The 21592-nt window shown below is 35.6% G+C and overlaps 1 protein-coding gene across 3 annotated transcripts in view; it reads left to right on the top strand.

The window, feature by feature from the left end:
• USP33 (ubiquitin specific peptidase 33) overlaps window positions 1-21592 on the top strand; it is a 35435-nt gene that overhangs the window by 6245 nt on the left and 7598 nt on the right. The window contains exons 3-19 of one of the 3 annotated variants that reach the window (XM_058029985.1): window positions 475-528; window positions 2610-2672; window positions 4195-4347; window positions 5516-5615; window positions 8498-8567; window positions 9057-9170; window positions 9845-9923; window positions 11960-12374; window positions 12759-12899; window positions 14394-14506; window positions 15523-15695; window positions 15807-15901; window positions 16475-16508; window positions 17294-17339; window positions 17997-18177; window positions 19413-19539; window positions 20241-20410. In XM_058029985.1, coding sequence (XP_057885968.1) covers window positions 475-528; window positions 2610-2672; window positions 4195-4347; window positions 5516-5615; window positions 8498-8567; window positions 9057-9170; window positions 9845-9923; window positions 11960-12374; window positions 12759-12899; window positions 14394-14506; window positions 15523-15695; window positions 15807-15901; window positions 16475-16508; window positions 17294-17339; window positions 17997-18177; window positions 19413-19539; window positions 20241-20410 — 2128 coding nt within the window. Of the gene's footprint in view, window positions 1-474; window positions 529-2609; window positions 2673-4194; window positions 4348-5515; window positions 5616-8497; window positions 8568-9056; window positions 9171-9844; window positions 9924-11959; window positions 12375-12758; window positions 12900-14393; window positions 14507-15522; window positions 15696-15796; window positions 15902-16474; window positions 16509-17293; window positions 17340-17996; window positions 18178-19412; window positions 19540-20240; window positions 20411-21592 lie in introns of all 3 variants that reach the window. The other 2 variants (XM_058029986.1, XM_058029984.1) reach the window with 2 other exon arrangements.

Raw genomic sequence — 21592 nt, forward strand, 5'->3', positions numbered from 1 at the left:
TCCATGGTGCTTAATTTCTGTAACAGTTCATTTGCTGCTGAGGAGAACAGCATTTCCCTCCTGTTACATCTTGTTTCTATAAACCTTTGCAGGTGGTGTCTGCAAGAAGCAATATGAATTTACTAAAAGTTCTATCACTATAATTTCTTTTTATGTTAAATTTATAGGAAAGACCAATTATGAGGATTGTGATAGGGTAATATTTATGCCTTAGAAAAGCAATTTTTGGTTTAAGATGAAAACTCAGATATAAATCTGATATTTTAGTCAAAAAAATATGCTGATCTTGAGATTATGGGAAGCAAAAACTGGATTGGTTATCAAAATATCCCTTTTTAAAAGCTAACTTTAAAGTCTTAAAGGTATTAATCTGATACTAAGCTTTACAGTATTTTTTCTCATTTTGTCCTGAAGTTGTGGTTTACTGGTGAAAGTAAGTGAAATAAAACTTGCTTTTGTGTTGAACTTTACCAGGGCACTTGTCAGGACTGTAAAGTCAGAGGACCCAACCTTTGGGCATGCTTAGAGGTAAGTTGTTCTCTTGTTCTGCAGCAGAGTCATTTTCTAGTAAAGATAAAGTTGGTAGAATTTTTTTAAAGAAACATCTGCGATGAAGTTCTTGAAGTTAGTTTGTTTAACTTATCATTTAAAAACAAAATTTCTTCTGTAGTTCTTTTTTTTTTTTTAGATAACTTACCTTATATTGGGTGCATACTTCTTGTAATTTAAGAATAATATGCTTAAAATGAGGGTTTTGTATAAGAAGGAAGATAGCATATTAGTGTTTTTACTTGAGTTATGATACTTTTTAGCTCTTAAGTTTTGAAGGTTTTTTTAATCTTTTCCGTGGGTTGGTAGATCTAAAAAATAATATATTATCCCTGAGTTAATTAAATTACTTTTTATAAGCCTTTCTTAGCAGTTGTAGTCATAACATCTAGTAGTAAATGCAGACATTTTACAGAATAATGCATACTCTAACTTTTATTCTTAAGGAAAACAAATAAAAATTCCTTTTTTTGAAACTTGCATAATCTTGTATGAGCGTTCTCTTTACTTTTTACAAATTTCATACAGTCTTTACCCTGGGTATAGCTCTGCCATAAATATGCTTTTGCCTGACTCTCCTTGCTGTCTACAAAAAACTGTAATTTTCACTGTGTTTAAAGAAAATAAATATGTTGCATGAGGGATCTATGATCCCAACTGGAAAGCATATAGTTAACTTAGTTTTTAAAATGTCCTGTGAGTTCTTTGGACTTTTTGCAGATGTTTGCAGAGACTGAAATTTTGCCCTGTAGGCTTGACTTCATTTAATGGCAATTTTTCTTTGAGTACTGTCAGAAGGATCTCTAGGCTAATGCCCCCTGTAAGTGTATGTGTGAGCATCTTAAACTGCCCTTCATTTGTGTCCTTTGAGCTGGACAGTGGGAACAATTAAGAGATCATCTTATTTTGCTCCTTCTTTCAATAACAGTGATGAAGGGGGAAAGAAGCAGTGTTTAATGTCTTTTGTTAGATGGCCTGAAGTTTTAATTATGTTTAAACAAACCTCTTGGGAGTGGGGAAGAGGTGTTCAGGGATGCATCTACCTGGCAGGTGGGAAAATGCTGTGAAACTTAAACCAATGTTTTTTATCTTTCACATAGAGGTCTTAGACTTATTACTGAAAAACTAAATTTTATACTCACATTTCCATAGGAGAGTCTTGTAGTTGCAGTAGGACACTTAATGTCATGCTGTGATGTTTCTCCTCTTGGATGAATTGGCATCTTGTCTTCACCTTTTTCAGTAGACAAACCTGGTGAGATCCCAGCATGTAAACAATCTGTAACTTATCAAATGGCTGAGATCATTTAATAGAAATTGGCCGTGTTCAGTGACTATTTGATTGTATAAATTAACATGCTTAGAGTTACACAGATAACCTGCTGTACCCTCCTGTGTGATTGGCCTGACTCATGCAAATGAGGAATTAGCAAAAATTGCTTGAAGATAGCAGCTGCAAGATTCCACACTCAACTCAGCCAAATATGTTTTGTAATGAGCATTGCAAAATGATTAAAATAGACAATTATTTTGCATGTTATAACTAGAACATGGCAAGTTCTTAGCCATATAGTGCTGAAAACTTATGTAAAGGTGAAGAGGCTTATTAGTTGTGAAGTAATGCTCTGATGAGTAGGCACTGCAGATAGGGACATGCAAGGATTTCTGTATAAAGGTGTCTGAGGCTGTTGCCATTCAGTATTTCACCACTCAGACACTGGATTAACTTTGTGTTTTCTGTAACAATATTTACCAAATAAGGAATTGTAAAAATACATGTTGTGTAATATGAATAAATATATAGGCATTGCCAAAAAAATTAGATTCTACACATTGTTTATCAGTAGGAAAAGTTGAGTTAAATCTTGCAGCATTCTTTTTTGCTTTAAGTGATATTTATTCCACTGTTTTCTGTGCATGTCTCTTGGTTTGTGTCGGACTCAAGTCCTACAAGTTTGAAATTTGAGTGGATTTAAAGGGACTGGCAGTATGTTCCTATTCTGTAAACCTGTTTGAGACCACTTTTTAATTCTCTATATTCTGTGTATCTTGCCCAACAGAACAGGTGTACATATGTTGGCTGTGGTGAATCCCATGATGATCACAGTACCACCCATTCCCAGGTATGTGTTTGCTGGTAACACAGTTCCTTGAAGCAATGGAGTTAAAGAACTTTTATTTCAATGAAGTCAATAATCTATGTTAGCTAGCTGTGTGGAGGTTTGATTAGCTGTAATTGTTTTTCATGTTATAGAAGCAGATCTTGCTAATTTAGGAGTATGTGAGTTTGCAGGTTTTGTGCATCTGCATAATTATCCAGTTCTTCTAAAGAAGATGGTGCAAATTAAAATTAAAAAGGACAATTAATACTGATGATTTTCAAGATGCACAGATGAAAGATTTGCTGAGTACCTCAGCTTATGTCTAGTATTTCACTACTTCAGTTTAAATTTCTGGGACTGAGGCTGCCTGATGGGTAGGAGGAGGAAAGTTGCATTAATGGGCAGCTAAAGAGGTGTAAGATAGGGAGTATAAATTACCAGAGAGAGTTGCTTTGTTTCTGCAATATGCTCCTTGTGACAGATGAAGTAACTGTAGGCTGAGCAGAGCTTTCCTGCTCTGTCCTGATCTTGGATCCAGCTTGGTGGGAGCAGTGGAGTGTGTGCACTCTGTCCCCAGCATGCCAAGTTCTGCCAGGGCTGGGCATTCTCTGCATAGGTTTGGGTCTAAACTCACTGTGTGTTCTGGGCACACACGTGTGCAAGGGCAACACTTGCCAAAACAAGGTGTTCTGGGCACAGAGAGGTGGCAGTGTTATAAACATGGCATTTCTGAGTTGCTGACTTTGAGACTAATGAAAGTCTTGCCATCAGTTTACAGTTGGTCAGTAAATGCATCTAAAGTTCCACACAGAGCAATTTTTGATCCCTACAATTACTGAAAAGCCTTGGTGAATATTAAAATGAAAGAATAGTTTATACAGGGGTTTTACAAGAAGTTGTGGTGTTATGACTGGGTTTTACCACCACTCCTGGTTTTGTTTTGTTTTGTTTTGAAGCAGAAACTTGAGAAGAAAGAGTATTTATACAAATAGATAGTGCATTAATGTAAATCTATATGAATACCTTCACGGGTTCTTTATCCGCTGTTAATGCTGAATCACAGTTCTAAAGCCTTTACAACAGACTGAGAACTGAGGTGTTTCTAGAGAAGTTGGAGACCAGATGGTCCCTGAATTTTTGCAGCAAACCAGTAGAAATAAACATGGTAGAGGTGGTAGCTCCCATTGTGGCCAGTTACACAGTTACAGATATTCCTTGAAAACTGGTTCATTGTGAATTGTAGCATTTCTAACAAGAATAAGAAGGCTTTCTTCTTATTTTTTTAATTACAGAGAGGCATGTTAGATATTGCAGTGTCTTGATTCTGATTGCATCTTATTACTAGTTTGAGTGATTTGTTCTAAAAATGAATGTTTGTGTTAGAATTTAGTAACTGAATTGTTCTTTTTCAATATTCTAATGTGCATATTTGTTTCATTGTTGAAAAACCTAGAATTTTGAAATACCTATTCTAGCTTGCATGTAGCAGTGTTTAGTTTTTCCCAGTTTCTGAATCCCACTTGTGGTTTTTGTTCTGTTTCAGGAGACAAAGCACTGTCTGACTGTCAACCTTACCACTCTCCGTGTTTGGTGTTACGCCTGTAGTAAGGAAGTATTCCTGGACAGAAAATTGGGATCTCATTCTCCACTACCGAGTACAAGATTGTCTCACCAAGCACAAGAAAACAGTGTGCAGGTATTTTTTAACCCAAGGGAGCAAAGGCAGCTGTAAAAATTATGTTTTCTCTTAAGTGAGAGACTAACTTTTCCTCCATTCTTGTGGCTGAACTTTCTGTTAATTCCTCTATGTTTTCATAAAACTTTTTTGGCTTTACTGGCATCAGTAGTGTTCACTCTGATCTTTTTTTTTTCTTAGGTAAGTGTTGTCTTGGGAAAAGTTACACTGCAATTGTTTGGAATAATGTTTGTAGCTGAAAAAAGAAGTGTTATTTCTTATAATGTAGTTACATAACCTAACAGGTAACTAGGTTAAAAGTCACAGGCAGAAGCACAGGATTTCTAAATGTGTTCTGTTTGAGACATAGAGCAGTAGAAGAGAGATCATCATGCACAGGTTGAACAGAAAGATGGACCATTTTTCAGTCTGTATAATAAATATATTTACTTCAAAGTTTCGTATTTAATATTAATGTAATCTGATCATTTTCTCATAAAATGCCAGCAGCTCAATTGGAATGTCACGACTGGAATTTAAAAAATTCTGTTGTCTAAAAATTCTTGTCCCTTGATATAAAGCTGAGTTCAGACTTCTGAATTTCTGTTCTATTATATTTAACCTTCTTTAGTTTTCCAAGGAAACAGGTATAATACGCAGAAAAATCAGTGGAACTTACGAAGTTTATGAAGCATTTTGTTCAGGATTTTTATTTATGTGCTCACAAAAGGAGCCTGTAATTCAATAAATGGCTGCCTGTCTACTAGTTTGTTTCTCTATTTGTACATTTTTCTTTCAAGAGTTTAATTTGTCTTCATTAACTGTAGTGAGCCATCTGGTGGCACATCAAAAACACCTACATGAGCTTAGGTGATAACTCCTGCCTTAGCTCTTCCATGCTGGCTGCTTTGTTATCCAGGGGGAATAAATCCCATCCCTGGCTTTGTTTTTGTTCTTCAGCTGTTGTTCTAAAAATCACTCAGGGATCTGGTAACAAAAACATGAGGGAGTTCTTAGTAAACCTTCTGAGGGTACCTGTGAAATCCTGGTGTTCTCACTTCTGTGCAGTGAGATTTCAAAATACATTCACATAATTTTCCAGTTCTTGATTTGTTGGTAAAATTACACATAGGCTTAATTAAGTAGAAAAGTGATGAATTAAAGTAAATATTCTTTTCCTCCTTTTAAGGATTTTAAAATACCCAGTAATCCCACACTGAAGATTCCTTTAGCAGCTGTATTTGATGACTTAGATATAGAAGTGGAAGAAGATGAATTGAAGACCAGAGGTAATAAAAGCAAAACCCCATGCATTATTTTTCTGCTTCAGCTCAGGTGTTTATTTTTAGTTTTGCCCTTCTTGGAGCAATCTTTCTTACCTTCAGAGCAGAGGCTGTTGCCTGAGTTTTGCTATTGCCAAAGCATGTTCAGTGCAGTTGGTATTGTAGCCACTCTGGTTCAAGTAGGCTTTTTAAAAATCTGTTCTACTGGTTTTGCCTCTTTGCCCTAAAAGATTCCTGATTTAAATACTTTCCTTCATTTTGAGTAATCCTTTTGTGAGCCTGTAGTATCCTAGTGTGGGGTTTTGGTTATTTGTTTTCTCCTTGACGTAATTGATTTCATGCACTGCCAAGCTTTCTCATATCAGAGATTACCCCACCCTAATACTAAATCTAGTATAAAAATGAAAATTAAAGTGATGAAATCCTAAGCAGCAAAGCTAATCCCAAGCAGTGAAGCTTTAATCTTTCATTTCATAAGAGAACATAATAATTACTATTTCTTTGAAGCCTCTAATTATTATTGATCATTCTAAGAACTGTCTGTGTATTTCATGGTAAAGAAAATACTGCTAAGTACCATTTTTCAGAAAAATATGACTAGCAGATTGTTGAGCTGTTATTTTTGAGATACCATTGCATATGTCAAGGCAGTTTGTTTTCCATCAGTGATGAGAGAAAAGTTATTCTAATTTATGCATATGCCACTTTTGGCTGGGCAAGAGTTAGTTATCTGCAGACTAGCTGCTATGGGGTTGTGTTTTTGGATTTGTGCTGAAAACAGGTTGATAATGTAGAGATGTTTCAGTTATTGCTTAGCAGGGCTTACACACAGTCAACCTTTTCTCTTTCCCACACCACCCACCAGGGAGTGGGTTGGGGGTGCACAAGAAGTTGGGAGGGGACACAACTGGGACAGCTGACCCAAGTGATCAGGGGGATAGTCCATAGCATGTGGCATCCTGGGAAAGGAAGAAGGAAGATTGGGACTTTCAGAGTTAGGGTGTTTGTCTTGACAATTATTCATGATGGAGCCCTGCTTTCCTGGAGATGGCAGAGCACCTTCCTGTCTGGGGAAGTGGTGGATGAATGCCTTGCTTTGCTTTGCTTGTGCAAACAGCTTTTGCTTCACCTGTTAAATTGTCTTTCTCTCAACCCATGGGTTTTCTCCCTTGTACAACTCCCTGCCCATCCCAGCATTAGGGAGTGAGTGAGTGAGTGAGCAGCTCTGGGGTGTTGTGTTGCTGGCTGGAGTTACACCACAGCAATGGCTCTCATTTCTCCTTCACTCACCTACTGCCAGCTTTCCCTCTGCTGAGTCTGCTGGCATTGGTCAGAAAACCTGCCTTGTCCCTTCTGTTGTCTGGCACGGCCTGACAGGATGTGACACCACCCTACTAATTTGCCATCTGCCCTTACATCATTACCCCATGTGTTCTATTCCTAGTTAGTTTCTCCAACCAATGTGTCTTTTGTATATTTTATCTCTTCTTATATTATTATTATTTTGGGGAATGTAGCTTACCTTGCAATAATATGCAATTAGAATTGCAATAAAGTTCCCAGTAATGATGATGGGACTGTTAAGAAACTTATTCAAACTGAAAGGAAGAATCTTCTTTAGCTTTGTTTTAACTTTACTCCTAAAATTTCTTTTGAAATGCTTTTGATGAAGCAACCATTAGAATATATCTTCACAAGAAGTCTGTTTGAAAACTTTCCTTTTATTACTACAGGCTGGAAAAATGCAGCGAGAGTATCTTCCTGAAGCATGTGCTGCTTCTAAAAAAACTGAAAGAAAATCAAAATCTTCAAACTGTTCTTGCTTTCCAATTTCAGTATAAGAATAATTGTTCTCTTTGTAGCAGAGTTTGGAATGCATGTTCTGATACAGGAAGCAGGACTGTACTTTCATTCAGACAGAAGGACATTGTAAAACTTAATTTTGAAGTCCTGTCTATTAGAAATTGTAACTGAAGTAACCCAAGTGGTTTTCAGATGTAGAAAGATTTTATTAGTAACTTTTCTTTTTCTGCCATATACAAAACTACCAGGAGAGTTCCTAGACTTCAGGAATTGCATAGTCATGAGTACTGATTGCTGAGTGTTTGTCATGATTTTTAATTTTTGGGTCTTACTGATTCTTTGCTTAGAAATGTTACTGTTCCCTCACACAAAATCAATTTTATTTTGATATATTACTTAAATAATGTAATGCTTTAGTAGCCATGAATTGCATAATTCATAATTATGGAAAGAATATATGTCAGTTACAACTTTCATGTGTGTGGAAAAGGTATATGTGACTATCTGTAAAGAATGTAAATAGTGTGACTTAGAAAATAAACAATGCAGGAAAGTCTGAATTGAGCAATCTGTTAATAAAAATAAAGGTGTATCATTGGAATAGAAAAGGACTAATTGCAAGACTAGCCTGGGATAATCACATCTTGAGTAGGTTTTGAATATTGAATGTAATCTGATTTAGTGTGAATTTGGAACAGAAGAGTGAAATCTTAGAGAAGCTTTTGGTGATGTGATTAGTTACAAATACAGCATAGCAACAGTTTAACTGAACAGGTAAGTCATTTGGCTGAAGTAAAACTTTGGTGTTTTAAAATTTAAATTAAAATCTGCAGATGTCATAAACCATGAAAAGTGAGTAAGATGAAATACAGTCCACTTTTCTGAAGTGATCTTTAGTTCACTTGAGATCAGAACACTTCATTACTACTTCTAGTTAGATTGGTATTTGTTTAGGAGTCCTGTGTTTCTTTTAGTTGCAATTCTGCATTGTAGTTGGCATCCCAAGTGTTCCGTGAGTATTCTGATCAGTATATATTTTCTAGGAATTATTGGATTAACAGATTTGTATTTATTCTGTTTTCCAGGTCTAACAGGATTAAAAAATATTGGAAACACTTGTTACATGAATGCAGCTTTACAAGCTCTTTCCAACTGGTAAGGAAAATGATAGTTAATGCAATTTTATATTTGCCTATGCATGCTTTTTTTCCAGATGGACTTAAGAAGTGCAGTACCATGGAGGAAGGCATATATTTGTTGAATCTGTCTTGTATACTGGAAACAATTTATTATGGTATATGGGTCACTCAGCTTTTTCTCTGTTTCACTCTAATGCCTCCTAAATAAGAATATATGCAGTTTTAGAGATTAGAAGAAAATCTGAAAAAATCTACAGAAAAATCAGAGGAAATGCATAAGAATAAACTCTTAATTCAAGAAAAGAAATATTAGGATCAGAGTGGGGCTGTACTGCTGAAGTTGTCCTACCAGGAAATGTTTGGTTGCAGCATTTATGAACGTGGGAAGTGGAGTTGTTCAGTCATAGAACAGCATTACTTTTATGATATAATCCTGTATGAAATGCAGATTTCCTCTTGTATTTTAGCAACCTGAAAAAATGACTGTTTTCTTCTTTTCATCCAGCCCACCTTTGACACACTTTTTTCTTGACTGCGGGGGCTTAGCCCGAACAGATAAGAAACCTGCAATTTGTAAAAGTTACCTCAAGCTGATGACAGAACTCTGGCACAAAAGCAGGTATTAAATCATTTTGGTGATGAAATGATAATAAATAAATTCCACAGTCATGAGGGATGCATTAATCTGTCCTAGGTTTCTAATTTTATTTTATGTGTTCACAGAATTCCTCTTAAAAAAATTAGGAAGGAAAGACTGGCTTGCAGGGCTTAGGCACTCCTTATAGCCTGCTATTTTTTCATACATACCAAAGACAGGACAAGAAATATATTGGATTGCAAGCATTTAGCTCTTAAAAATACTTATATTTGCCAGAAATGCATCTAAAATATTTAGCTATTTTATCCTCTCTCTATCCTTCGTTCCATATCAATATGTTATCAGTTTCTCTTATTTCCTTATATGGAATTTGTGCAATATCTGGCTAAGAAAATACTTCAAAATATAAAAACAAAGGTAAAGCAGTAATTATGCACAGAGGCAAGAGTATGTCTGATTTGTTGTCTGATTGTCTGACAAGAAATATGCCATAAAAGGCCTGATACAGTCACTGTTTCAGTTGGGTGACTGGTGTTTAAAAATCATGTATTAATAATTCAATGCCAATATTATGTTTTGTGAAGATTAATTTATTGGTGTTCAGTTGCAGGTAACGGTATGATCCCGTAAAGATTAAAAAATCCATTTAAATTCTTTATTTTTCAGTGTTTATATATTTAAAACTCTTTTTGTAGGCCTGGATCTGTTGTCCCTACTGGCCTATTTCAAGGAATTAAAACTGTTAATCCAATGTTTCGAGGCTACTCTCAACAGGTAAAACTTTCTGATGCCTTTTAAATCTGCCTAAGCCATAAAATTATCTCTTAATCAGAAATCTAATGCTTAAGATACCATACTTCCTGTATTTGTTTAAAGCAAATGCAACATAAACTTTGGTTAATATAACTTGAATGTAGATCACTTGAAATGGAATAATCAGTAGTTAGGTCATGTTTTATATTTACTTATATCAAATTCTCAAAAAGCCTTCAGTGTAGAATAACTCCTTTTCTTTCAGAAAAATTCAAGTAATAATATCTGAGCTTCTCCTTTGTGGGAAATAATGCTGCTAATATTTGAGCAGTCTCAGAAAATAAAGATGCTGAAAAAAAGTTAATATAACAGATTTTTAATATATGTCTGTTAATGATGTTTAAAAAAAAAATACACAGTATGCAATTTCCATTTAGTGTCTTGGAAAAAAGCCCCACCATTTGTGTGTTATGGGAACCTCAGGTTGGTAGCTTGTTAAATGGGCAGGGTTCATTTTATAGGAAAGGCATTCTTCAGTTGCTACTTCATACAATATCTGGTGCATTCATACAGTGTGGAGCACTATCATTAAAAGCTTTAGGACTAGGTGAAAAATTTAAACCTTGTAATTAGAAAAGCTTACTAGTGTCTTCTGGGAATCTGCATTTATTAATAGGAATTTTGCTGTTCCATTAGGTTTCATATTTGTGGAGTGAAGGATTAGGACATGTTTTAATGTTCAATTGCTGCATGAAGCTGTAAAGTCAATGTTTAAATACTAAGCTTAAAGTTCTGTAATCTGCTCATGAATTTCTGACGTGCCACCTAGCTTTCTGAAAAAGCAGAAATTCAGCCTTGAAAACCAAAAAGAAACTGTATGGAAACTTAATTCTTGCAGCTTTGAATGCTGATGAAAACATCTTTTTCCATGCAGAGCAACACTTAATGAGAACCTTTTTCAGTTATGCCTGGATCATAGTTCAGTTGTGTGTTCAGCAGGTTTCATGGCAACAATTAAAACACAGCAGGGCTTTCATAGCCAGCACTCTCCTAGAGCAAGCTGGGCAGCCATGTCCAATGTTCAGGGAGAAAATTACATTGATCAATGAAGAATGTTTATCTCTTAATTGATGTCTAGATGTTTTTGTTAATTTTGGTTTTTTGTGGAAGGATTGCCAGCAAGTGGGCATACTGGGGTTTTTTTTCATTACCCAAATCCAAACTCAGTTCTGTAAGTTGCAATTTTTAAGAAAAGAAATGTTTTTGTAGTCATCAGTTTTGAGCTGAATGAGTATTTGTTATGATAGATGGGAACGTTGAGCAGCAAAAATTACTATTATGAACAACCAGAATACAAAAAGGAAAACAGAAGAAAATAAAAGCAGTAGTAGTTGCCAACAAGAGGCTTTTGTTTTCTCACATACCTGCTTTATTGTATACTTTCTATTGCCAAGATAGAAATAGATACTGCACTGACTGATGAAATTTGGTGGCTTTTAGGATGTTTTCAAACACAGATTAGACTTGTAGTATTACAGCTCTTTGTGGGAACACATTTGGGAAATCTTGTTGAGGCTTTAGAAGAATTGTATTATTGTTGTCAGTGTGATGCATTGGAAAGTCAGGCTAAGTCACATCATAGTAATTTTACTTCATACCCAGTGAAAGCAAGGCTCTGGTTGATTTTAATGGAGCATTTTATCTCTAAAATGCTCCAGTACAAGCAGAGCTGGGGTCTGACCATGCTGCTGGTACTTGTTTGAGTTATGTTTATTGTTCCAGTAAGCTATGACAACATTTTTGCTGGTGTTGTTAAAATAGTTTATTTTGGGAGGAAATTTGTGTTATAAGATTATTTGTGACGTGCAAGAAATGTATGCAGGAAACAGACATGGTCCGGAAGTGAAAAGTGGTTTTGAACATTAGACCTGGGACAGAGGAACTTTCTTCATTCTTCATTAACAGCCAGCTTTCATTTTACTTATCTGTATCTTTTCTGTTGTGAATATCTTCCAGATAAAATAGAGTAATATGGTCAAACTTGTTTAAAATTCTAGGATGCACAAGAATTTTTACGTTGTCTCATGGATTTGCTGCATGAGGAACTTAAAGAACCAGTTGTAGAACTGGAAGATGCCCAGCCTATGAGTGTTGAAGAGAGTATGGAAGAAGATAAGAGCCAGTCAGACTTAAGCTTTCAGCCCTGTGAATCCTGTGGAAACTGTGATAAAACAGAAAATGACACAATTTTCAAACCTGTCTTAGAGGATCCTGCAGAAACAACCATGTTAATTCAGGATGATGATAACAGTTCAGTCACTTCCAAAGACTGGCAGAAAGAAAAAAGCAACAAACTTAAACGAGCAAATTCTATGGAAGACTTGGAAAAAGACACAAACACTGCTTCAGAGACCACTGAATTTTTAAATAACCAAGGAACTGTCAAAGTACAGATACACAGCAGATTCTCAGGTAATGCATTGCTGAAGTGCAGTTGAAATAGTCAAAATCTTAGCCAGAATATCTGTGGGAGTAGAAGTGAGTTATAGAATGTAGTAGAGGTATAGGCCAAATAAGGTAGGTAGTTGTACTTGTAAACCATGTCCTTACTTAGTTAGTTTTTCAGTTTAAATCTTCTGAATTTGATTTTAATTCCCTTGATGAGCTAACTGTTTGTGCTGGGTAAGGTTTCAGATAGAGTGGGTTTTTTGTTTTGTTCTTAACTTCAAAGGAACTGAAGCTACATACCTGAATGTCCAGTGGCCTGACAGTGGGGTTAAATAAGTTACATGACCACTGTGTCTGTTCATTGTGCAGTAATTTTTTTCACAGAATTTGTGCAACTCTGAATTGCAGATTACATCAATGACGTTCACATGAATGATGTATCTGCTGCCCAAACACCATCCTCAGTTGAAGGGATGAACACACGCTTATCAAACAGCCCTCCAAAGTCATTCCCATCGTGCTCTTCACTGGCACAGGTCCACAAAAAAGGTAGAGGCTCTTTATTTGCTCCTTCCTGGTACTGAATTATTCCACATTATAGTTCCCATTGTGTTACTTATGTCTTGTGTAACAATGCAGGGTTGTTCCTAAGGGGCTTTTAGCCCTTTTAGCCCTTTTCCCCTGGTGGGGAAAAGGGAGTGTTATGTAAGCTGGACATGCAAGATTATTCCCTGTATTTCTATAATCTTCTGATTCTTTTGAAGCATGAATAGTATTTGCCTCTATTTTAGGAAGGCAGAATATTATTTTTAGACAATTTTCTCAGTAGTACCAGTTTGGAGAGAAGAGAAAGGTGTGAGAAGTTAGTACCCCCAAAGGTAATGCTCTCCAGAGAATAAGCTCATTGGTTATTCAGCAGAAGTTCAATAAATCACCATTTTAGTCAATTAAGGTTTAAGGAGCAAAGTGTAATTGTACTGTAGATAAACCTGTAAATGCTGGCTGCTTCATGGTAGTTAATGTCCCTGCAGTGCTGAGTATTTCTCTTGGCACTGCAGCAGGATGCCTTTATGAGCATCTGGAATATTTAGACTTTTACTGCCTTTACATATAAGACAGTGCTGCCTTAGGGCATGAGGAACAATACATAATTTTATTTTCCCTGATTTGTCTAACAGTAGATTACTTTAAGCAAAGCTTGTCTTTCAGAACTTGCTTTTAAGGCATTGCATCAAACCAAATCAAAAAACAAATACAACTTTAATATTATGATCCTGTTTCATTTAATAGCCTTTGCAGATAAGTTCTGAACATTTTATTATCTTTTTAATGCTTTAGCATTAGTGTTGCATGACAGTGATTAAATGGATTTAAATCATTGACCTGCTAGGTTTGTTTGTTCAGCAGCTTTGACGCTGCATCTGTGCTACTGTCTCCAGTTGTGGCTTTGCCATTACAGGAGGGTTTTAGACAACCTGAAGTGAGTCTGTCAGAAGAGGTGCTCGGTCACTGGTGCTTGCCCAGGAGAGGTTGAGAGACTTTGGGTTTTTTAATAAGCAGCTGTTAGGCTGGACTCCAGTTGTACCTTTAGTCTACTTCAATCCTCTGTCATCAGTGTTTTGATACAGTAATATTGAGATGCTGCCTTTCAGCCCAGCATGGTTGAAACTTCCCAAGAAGATTCGATCAAATTAAGTGTCAAATAAAATGTTCCTTTTTATACCTTGAGGGATTCCTGCCAAAATAAATCCATCATGTTGCAATAGGCTGTAGACTTCAAGACTGGCAGTTTGAGTTTTACTTACAGAGGCAAATGTTTCTGGTGATTGTCCCCAATGGCTTGAGGAACCCACATTAATTGCCTATAATGGCAGTAATGTGATCTCATCATTCCTAAGAAATATTTAGTAAATAGAAAACAGGGCTTGGCTTATAATTTTACTCTGAACATGAGACTTCTAATTATATTACACAAAGTTGAAATGTAATCAGAATCCACTGTACTTTGCCTTACTGCAGCATTTTACTTTTGTCATTTTATAGTTTCAACGGTATCGTCACCAAAAAGGAAGAAGCGCAAGAAGTACAGGAGTGTTATCTCTGATATATTTGATGGCACTATAATAAGTTCAGTCCAGTGCTTGACCTGTGATCGGGTAAGAAGAGAAAGTTCTGACTTTTAACATGTTCTTTTCTTACTGCTTTATGAATACAGTCATTCTCTGGTAACTTTATATTCTTTTGTGGCAGATTTCCTCAGAAGGCTGGGGTGTTTCATACTTGTTCTCTCAAATTGTAATAGTAGCTTCTACCAGCACTTTGTGTTTAGAATAGCTTGTATTCATTGAGCTGAATATTTACTCATAGCTAAAAAAAACATTCTGAGAATTGGTTTACAGCAAGGATGTAGAGAGAAGCTTGCTCTTCAACTTCATTTAGGTCTCATTAGTTTTTAATAATGCTCTGAATATCCTAATGCATACATGCTACCTGATGTTTCGAAGAAAAAATGAGACAGTGATCTAATATAGTGCTGTAACTGTCCTGTCAGATAGATTGAGACTTACAAAATAAGGTCTTTCAAAAAATCCAAGTAAAGACTCTAACTTTTGCAATGATATTAATCATTGACTGCTTTGTGAAGTTGTCTTAGGGTAATCTGGTGAAGAAATTCAAAAAACAAACAAAAATTTCTAGAATGTGTTTGATGTTTGACTCTGTGACTATGTGATCACTAAATGAAGCACAGGAGCAAGAAAATGCACAGATGGGTCTCCCTTGCAGCGTGTCCAGTTGCATCAGGTCAATATAATGTCAGAGTAAAATGCTGTAGAAACAATGGAGTGAAGCTTTCTGAAACTATTATGTGTAACACAGCCTGAAGCAAAAATCATAGTGCTTTGTATGACTGATATGAAGAAAAGTAATAGTGACCTAAAAAAATGTTTCCGTGATAACAATGTGCAAGTTAATTTTAAAATGCTATGTTTTGGTTCCGATTTTTGAAAAATGAATTCTTGTAAATGTGCTTTTTTATGGTAATTTCCTACCTAGTGGAATTTTCAGTGATGCAGTGACTTTGTAGTTACTAGTGACTTGTACAGAATTCAGTTTAATTAACCATTTCTCTTCCAGCTTAACTCCACTGTGTTTCATTTATTTTCTTCCTTAGCTGTCTGTAACCCTGGAGACCTTTCAGGATCTGTCCTTGCCTATTCCAGGTAAGGAAGATCTTGCTAAACTCCATTCTGCAAGTCATCAGACATCTCTGGTCAAGGCAGGGTCATGTGGAGAAGCATATGCCCCCCAGGGATGGATAGCCTTTTTTATGGAATACTTCAAAAGGTAAATAATATTTACCTTGTTTGATTCAATTATCTATTTTGAACTTCTAGTTTCTGCTCTTCTGGCAGAACATTTGTTGGTTTTCTTTCTTTTCTGTCAATGATGTTTCAGGTTTGTTGTCTCATGTGTTCCTAGCTGGTTTTGGGGTCCAGTTGTAACCTTACAAGATTGTCTTGCTGCCTTTTTCGCCAGAGATGAGCTCAAGGGTAAGAGGTTAATTACCTGAACATGTTTCTTCTGTGTTTTTTTCCTCCTCTCACAATGAGATGATTAATATCTTCTTAGCTTAATGCAGTTAAGCAGAGGCCACCTATTAAGGTGTAATACAGTCAGTCCTTGTTCATTTGGGATCATTCATTTCAGAAAGGTAAGCTTCTCATTCAACTGAGTATTTGAGAGAAATGCCTATGAAAGCTGCTTTAGAAACGTCAAGTCAGTCTGAATTTGGTTTAGTGAAATTGTATCAACTGAAGGCTCATAAAAATTTCAAACCCACCATATTAATATTCATTCTTATAACCTCAATTTGGACATAGTAAATTATTTCCCTTTTGAATTATATAGCATCATCTCTTCAGATTATACTGTACTGCTTCATAGTTGAAGACAAAACCTAAGAACCTCTCCTGTAGTTGCTATGTCAACACTATTATGACTATTAAATACTGAATGCAGCTTAAATTCCCTTGACACTTTTTTCTATCAAATGTACACACTTAAAGGATAACTGTTTGGATTTAGAGAATGATGGCTGGTTTTCTTCTCCCTGATGTTTTCAGGTGATAACATGTACAGCTGTGGAAGGTGTAAAAAGTAAGCTGGCTTTTACCTTTGTTTTACTTTGTCTTAATTTGAGGTTTTACTGTTTCTGTTAGTCAAGAGACATTTATTTCTGTTGGGTAGGTCCCAATACTGTTCATCTTTTGATATGATCCTGTGTTCTGACTGTCAGAAATTCAGTATTCCCAAGGAATACTTCCCAAGGAAGCACCGATTTACCCTACCACATGTGCTTAATTCTTTCTCATGCCGTTCCAATTTAGATGTAAATTGGTTTTGTTTGACAAAATAAAAGTCTTTAGCCCTCTCTAGTACTAGCAGCTTTCCCCTGATATGCAGTAGGACACTAAGGTGTGTTAAATAAATAATATATGGCTTTAAATACTAAAAAACCAAGAAACAGAAGTGGTGTGAAGACTGCTTGAAGCCCTTTATGGTACAGGAACGTTATTCCTTCTTGTATGTGCTGTAGATAATTTCTTAGAAGTAAACTTAGTTCATTTTTTTTTTGTTTTTTGCTGGATTATCAGCTTTCATGAAGCCTCAAGTTTTTTCCTCTATGTTAATAGAAACTGTTAGCTAGTTGGGACTTGATAGTACTTGCTGTTTTGAATTTTTCAGCAGTACAGATTGTCTTGTCTTATGAACCATCATTGTTTGTATCATTTTGGCTACTCCATGTCTAGTCTACATTCCAGAAATATTTTGGGTTTACTAATGCAATGTTCAGCTTAGGCTTTTGCTGATCTAGTGCAATAAAGTAAAACCTTTTCAGAATTAATCATTGGTTGTTTTGGTTTGGTTTTTCCTTTGCTTAGGTTAAGAAATGGAGTGAAATTCTGCAAAGTACAAAAATTTCCTGAGGTACTGTTACAATATGCACTTTAAAGCATTTTTTTTCTGCATGATTATGAATGTGGTAAGAGTAAATGAGTTGCACAGAGTAAATTGTCTATATAATACTGTGTGATGGAAGTCTACCTTTGTATTGGCATTTGTTAAGAATGTGAGCAACGTGGTTGTTCACCCTGTAAGAAAATGAATCTTGTACATGACAAGTGCAGGAATGGGATTTCCCTATGTTACTGCTGTTGGTCTGCAGGCAGTAACAGCATTTCTGTTCTGTGTTAGTATATATTCTACTGTTTATACTGTGTTCACAGAATTAAACACCACAGCCAGACTGAAAAGCTTTTCTATAGTAACATTTGTAACTTTGCATTTAGAAAGTAATCCAGTGTTACACTTCAAAGCATGAGTTGATATGTGCAATAATCAGGAGGAATTAGTGTCCCCATTACAAGATTGTGCAATATGAGCATTGAGAAAAGGTACATTTTTCAGTGCTGCATCAGTGTTAGTAGCCACAGCTGATTAAAACACAGAGTTTAATATGCTTGAAGTCATAGGGAAAACTATCCTTTTTGGGATTATAAAAGGAAAAGATGGTGCACACAGTTTTTAGGTATTTAATATCAAATAGCATGTATAGTTCTTGACTGAATCTGTCAATCCTTACAGATTCTGTGCATTCATCTCAAAAGATTCAGACATGAACTCATGTTTTCCACAAAAATTGGGACCCATGTGTCCTTTCCCTTGGAAGGCCTTGACCTTCAGCCTTTCCTTGCAAAGGACAGTCCTGCTCAAATCGTGACTTACGATCTCCTGTCTGTCATCTGCCACCATGGGACTGCCAGCAGTGAGTATGGGCTGATTGTTTTATCTTTGCAGCTGCTACATCAGCACTCTTCTTCAAGGGTGATAACTGTATACTGAAGGGTAAATAGATAAACAGAGGTAATTAGAAAGTGAAAGATGAATGCTGTGATTTTTACCTCGATCTGGAAGATTTAAGGCTTGCTCTGAAAGTGTTGGCACATCTTTGAAATTACGTGGTACACCTAAATAAAAGTGAAGGTGGAAAAAATTTAACAGGTCCAGGAATATTAAGAAAGAAAACTATTGAACAACATAAATGTACAAATAAACTTGCCAGCAGATGACCAGTTGATCAGCTGCTCTATGTAACTGCTGTTTGTGTCAATGCTTTAATATTTGGAAATTGTTTACAAAGAACTATAAAGATACCAGTCATTTTTTAAAAATATGTTCTTTTGGATGATCACTGCCATTTAACCCCAAAACAGGTGGTAACTGCTATTTGTGGGTAATGAAAAGTAGCTGAATAACATCTTATTGCTATATGTCGAGGTAATTTCTGCCTAGGTGATTTCAGTATTTATAAGATTTGGAAAATAGGAGAAAGAAAACATTTAAGCCGGAAATTATATAGGTTTTTATGGAAGTTACCCCCTCATACTTCTCAGACTTAAAGTATCCATTGTTTGAGGTTTTTTCCCTTTATTTTTGGTCTACTGGATAGTTTTTCAACTTCTATTTAGTCCTTGCTAAGTCACGCTTCACCTAATCAGTTTAGCAGATATTTGATTATTTACTTACTAGCAGTTCAATATGAATTCAAAAATAGTAATAATTTTAAATGTAGTAAGAATAGTCTTTGAAACACAGTTAGTTATGATCATGGTATCATGTAGCTATTCTATATCTGTGCTATTTTCTATTCTAAAGCATACAAAGATTTGAAAAGAGTTTGTTGTGAAAACTGACAAGAGTAAATTGTTCAGATAATCTTACACTGAATGTCATGGTTCAGGACTGTTTTAAACAGCATGCTGCTTGAAGAGTGCAGCAATGTGCTGAAAGTAGTTCAATTCACCACTAGCTAATAGAAATTTAGAAAAAAGCTGATGTTGAGTTTAACATGAGTTAATTTCAAAGTCATATCTGCTAACGATTCTATTTCTCCCATTTAAGACTTGGGGATTTTATTATGACTTAGTTCATTTTCATGTGTTACAGAGTAAAATGGCAGCTCTAGACCCTCTTTGCTAACTCTTGCTTCCTGCACCCTAGGTGGACATTACATAGCTTATTGTCGCAACAACTTAAATAACTTGTGGTATGAGTTTGATGACCAGAGTGTCACAGAAGTATCAGAATCCACAGTGCAAAATGCAGAAGCTTATGTTCTCTTCTACAGGTAAGGAAGACATCAAAAGTACAATCATACCCCTATGAGTTATGTATGTAAACACCTTTTAAGCTTTCAGATTTAGCTGCCCTGTGGGAATTATAATGGAACAGTTTGACCAATGAGAAAAGCCTATGCTGGAGAAAAACTTAATCCTTCAGTTATGTCCTTAACACTTGCTCTGTGAGAGCTAAAGTGTTAATGTTAAAATGAAAATGAAATCTGCATAGTAAGAGAACTTGAAGCATCAATTTGGAGCTAACCACCTTATTTCCAGTTAGAGGAAGGGAATTCTGCACACAGGGAGGTTTTGCACACAGAAAGTTTTTAACTGTTAGAGCTCTAACTGGAATTGTCCAAAGTATTTATCAGATGGATGGGATGTAGGAAAATAGATTTTAATGTATTGTAATTTAATCCATTGTATTATACATTTTATTATGCATTTAATTTAATGCTATTTATAGGCTATTATGTTTCTGAGAATTTAAATGAAAGTGAGAAGTCATGTTATTACCATCTTCGGTCTAGGGAACTTTTGTGCTTGAGATAATAAAAGCAACTCAGTGTTCAGATTTTAAATTTCTGGTACTAAGATCAAATTTCCACTAAAAGTTGGCTGCAAAACACATTGTGTTAGAGTTGCATAAAAGTTATCTGCACTGTACACAGGATCTGTATTTGTTTAATGATTTCTGTTTCTGTAATAGAAAGAGCAGTGAAGAAGCACAGAGAGAGAGACGGAGGATATCAGGGCTGCTGAATATGATGGAACCAAGTCTTCTGCAGTTCTATGTTTCCAGGCAGTGGTTAAATAAATTCAAAACTTTTGCAGAGCCAGGACCAATTTCAAATAATGACTTTCTCTGTATTCATGGAGGTGAGACTGTAACTGTGAATCATTTAAGAATAATTTGTCAACTTCTAGCTATAGCAGTGGTGTATACTTGTTTTAATAAAAGGAATTGGACTATGCTAAGTTCATATTATAATTTCTTTGGTAAATTATAACTTCTGAGTAAATTCTTTCTTATTTTAGTAGCTGACTAAGTAGAAATTATACTGTGTGAAGTTGTCCTATTTTTTTTCTTTTCTCTGCACATTTGATTTTGTTTATAAACTTTCTTGATTCTTAAGGAGGAACAGTTCCTCTTGTCTGCTTGCTTCTTAAACATGTATATTCACATTTTAAAACATCCTGTCACTATATCATCGTCCTTAATACTTTCATCTGCAAATTGAAATTATTTTCTCAGCTTGGGGCTATAAGCAGTGAGAAGGTTTGAAAGCTGCTTTGGAAGAAATTGAGCTGATGCAGCATATCCAGTACATAGCAGTGTGACAATCAAGTAGTAATTCTGTGTATTTTGTATAGGAGCATAAAAATTTTACCTTGTGCTACATGTAAAAAAAAAAAAAAAAAAAAAAAAAAGAGAGAGCATTGCACTAAGCAAAACACATTTGGGGAAATAGCCATATTTGAGTGCTAACAATCCAAGAAATCATTACTGTGTAGTACCTATTTTCTAATAAAAGTACAATTGCAATGGATTGGATGATGGAGGTGCTGCCCCTGTTGCTGAACCAAAATTTTAACACAGGATGATTGTGTCCCTGTAGCCATCTGCAGAGTACCTGTGAGCCCTTTGGCTTTCCCTCTGCAGGGCTGCAGCAGTTGACTCTTGATGTAAAAGTGCCCAAGTTTTTCTCTGTTCCCAAGAATTCCTGAATAGTCCACTGTTGTTTACCATGTGCTTCAACTCAACACTGCTAATTCTGCAAGCCCCTCCATTTCTGCCTTCCTCAAAATTTCTCTCAAGTATTCATGCTGTTTGAAGTAATTCCAAAAGGTCTGCAGCAAATAAGTGAATTTTGAGTAGACAGTTTGTTAGTGTTTACATGCATAATCAAGATATTTAATCATGCTGACATTTTAACTGTATACTTGAAGCAGCTTTTTGAACTCATTATGTAAAATGGATTCTAACCCTTTAACTTCAGCCATTCATATAGTTTGCTTTTTATAAGTTTTTCAGCCTCATAAAAGACTAAAATCAGTGGT

This window comes from Melospiza georgiana, chromosome 9 (genome assembly GCF_028018845.1).
Source record: "Melospiza georgiana isolate bMelGeo1 chromosome 9, bMelGeo1.pri, whole genome shotgun sequence".
Classification (NCBI taxonomy): Eukaryota; Metazoa; Chordata; class Aves; order Passeriformes; family Passerellidae; genus Melospiza; species Melospiza georgiana.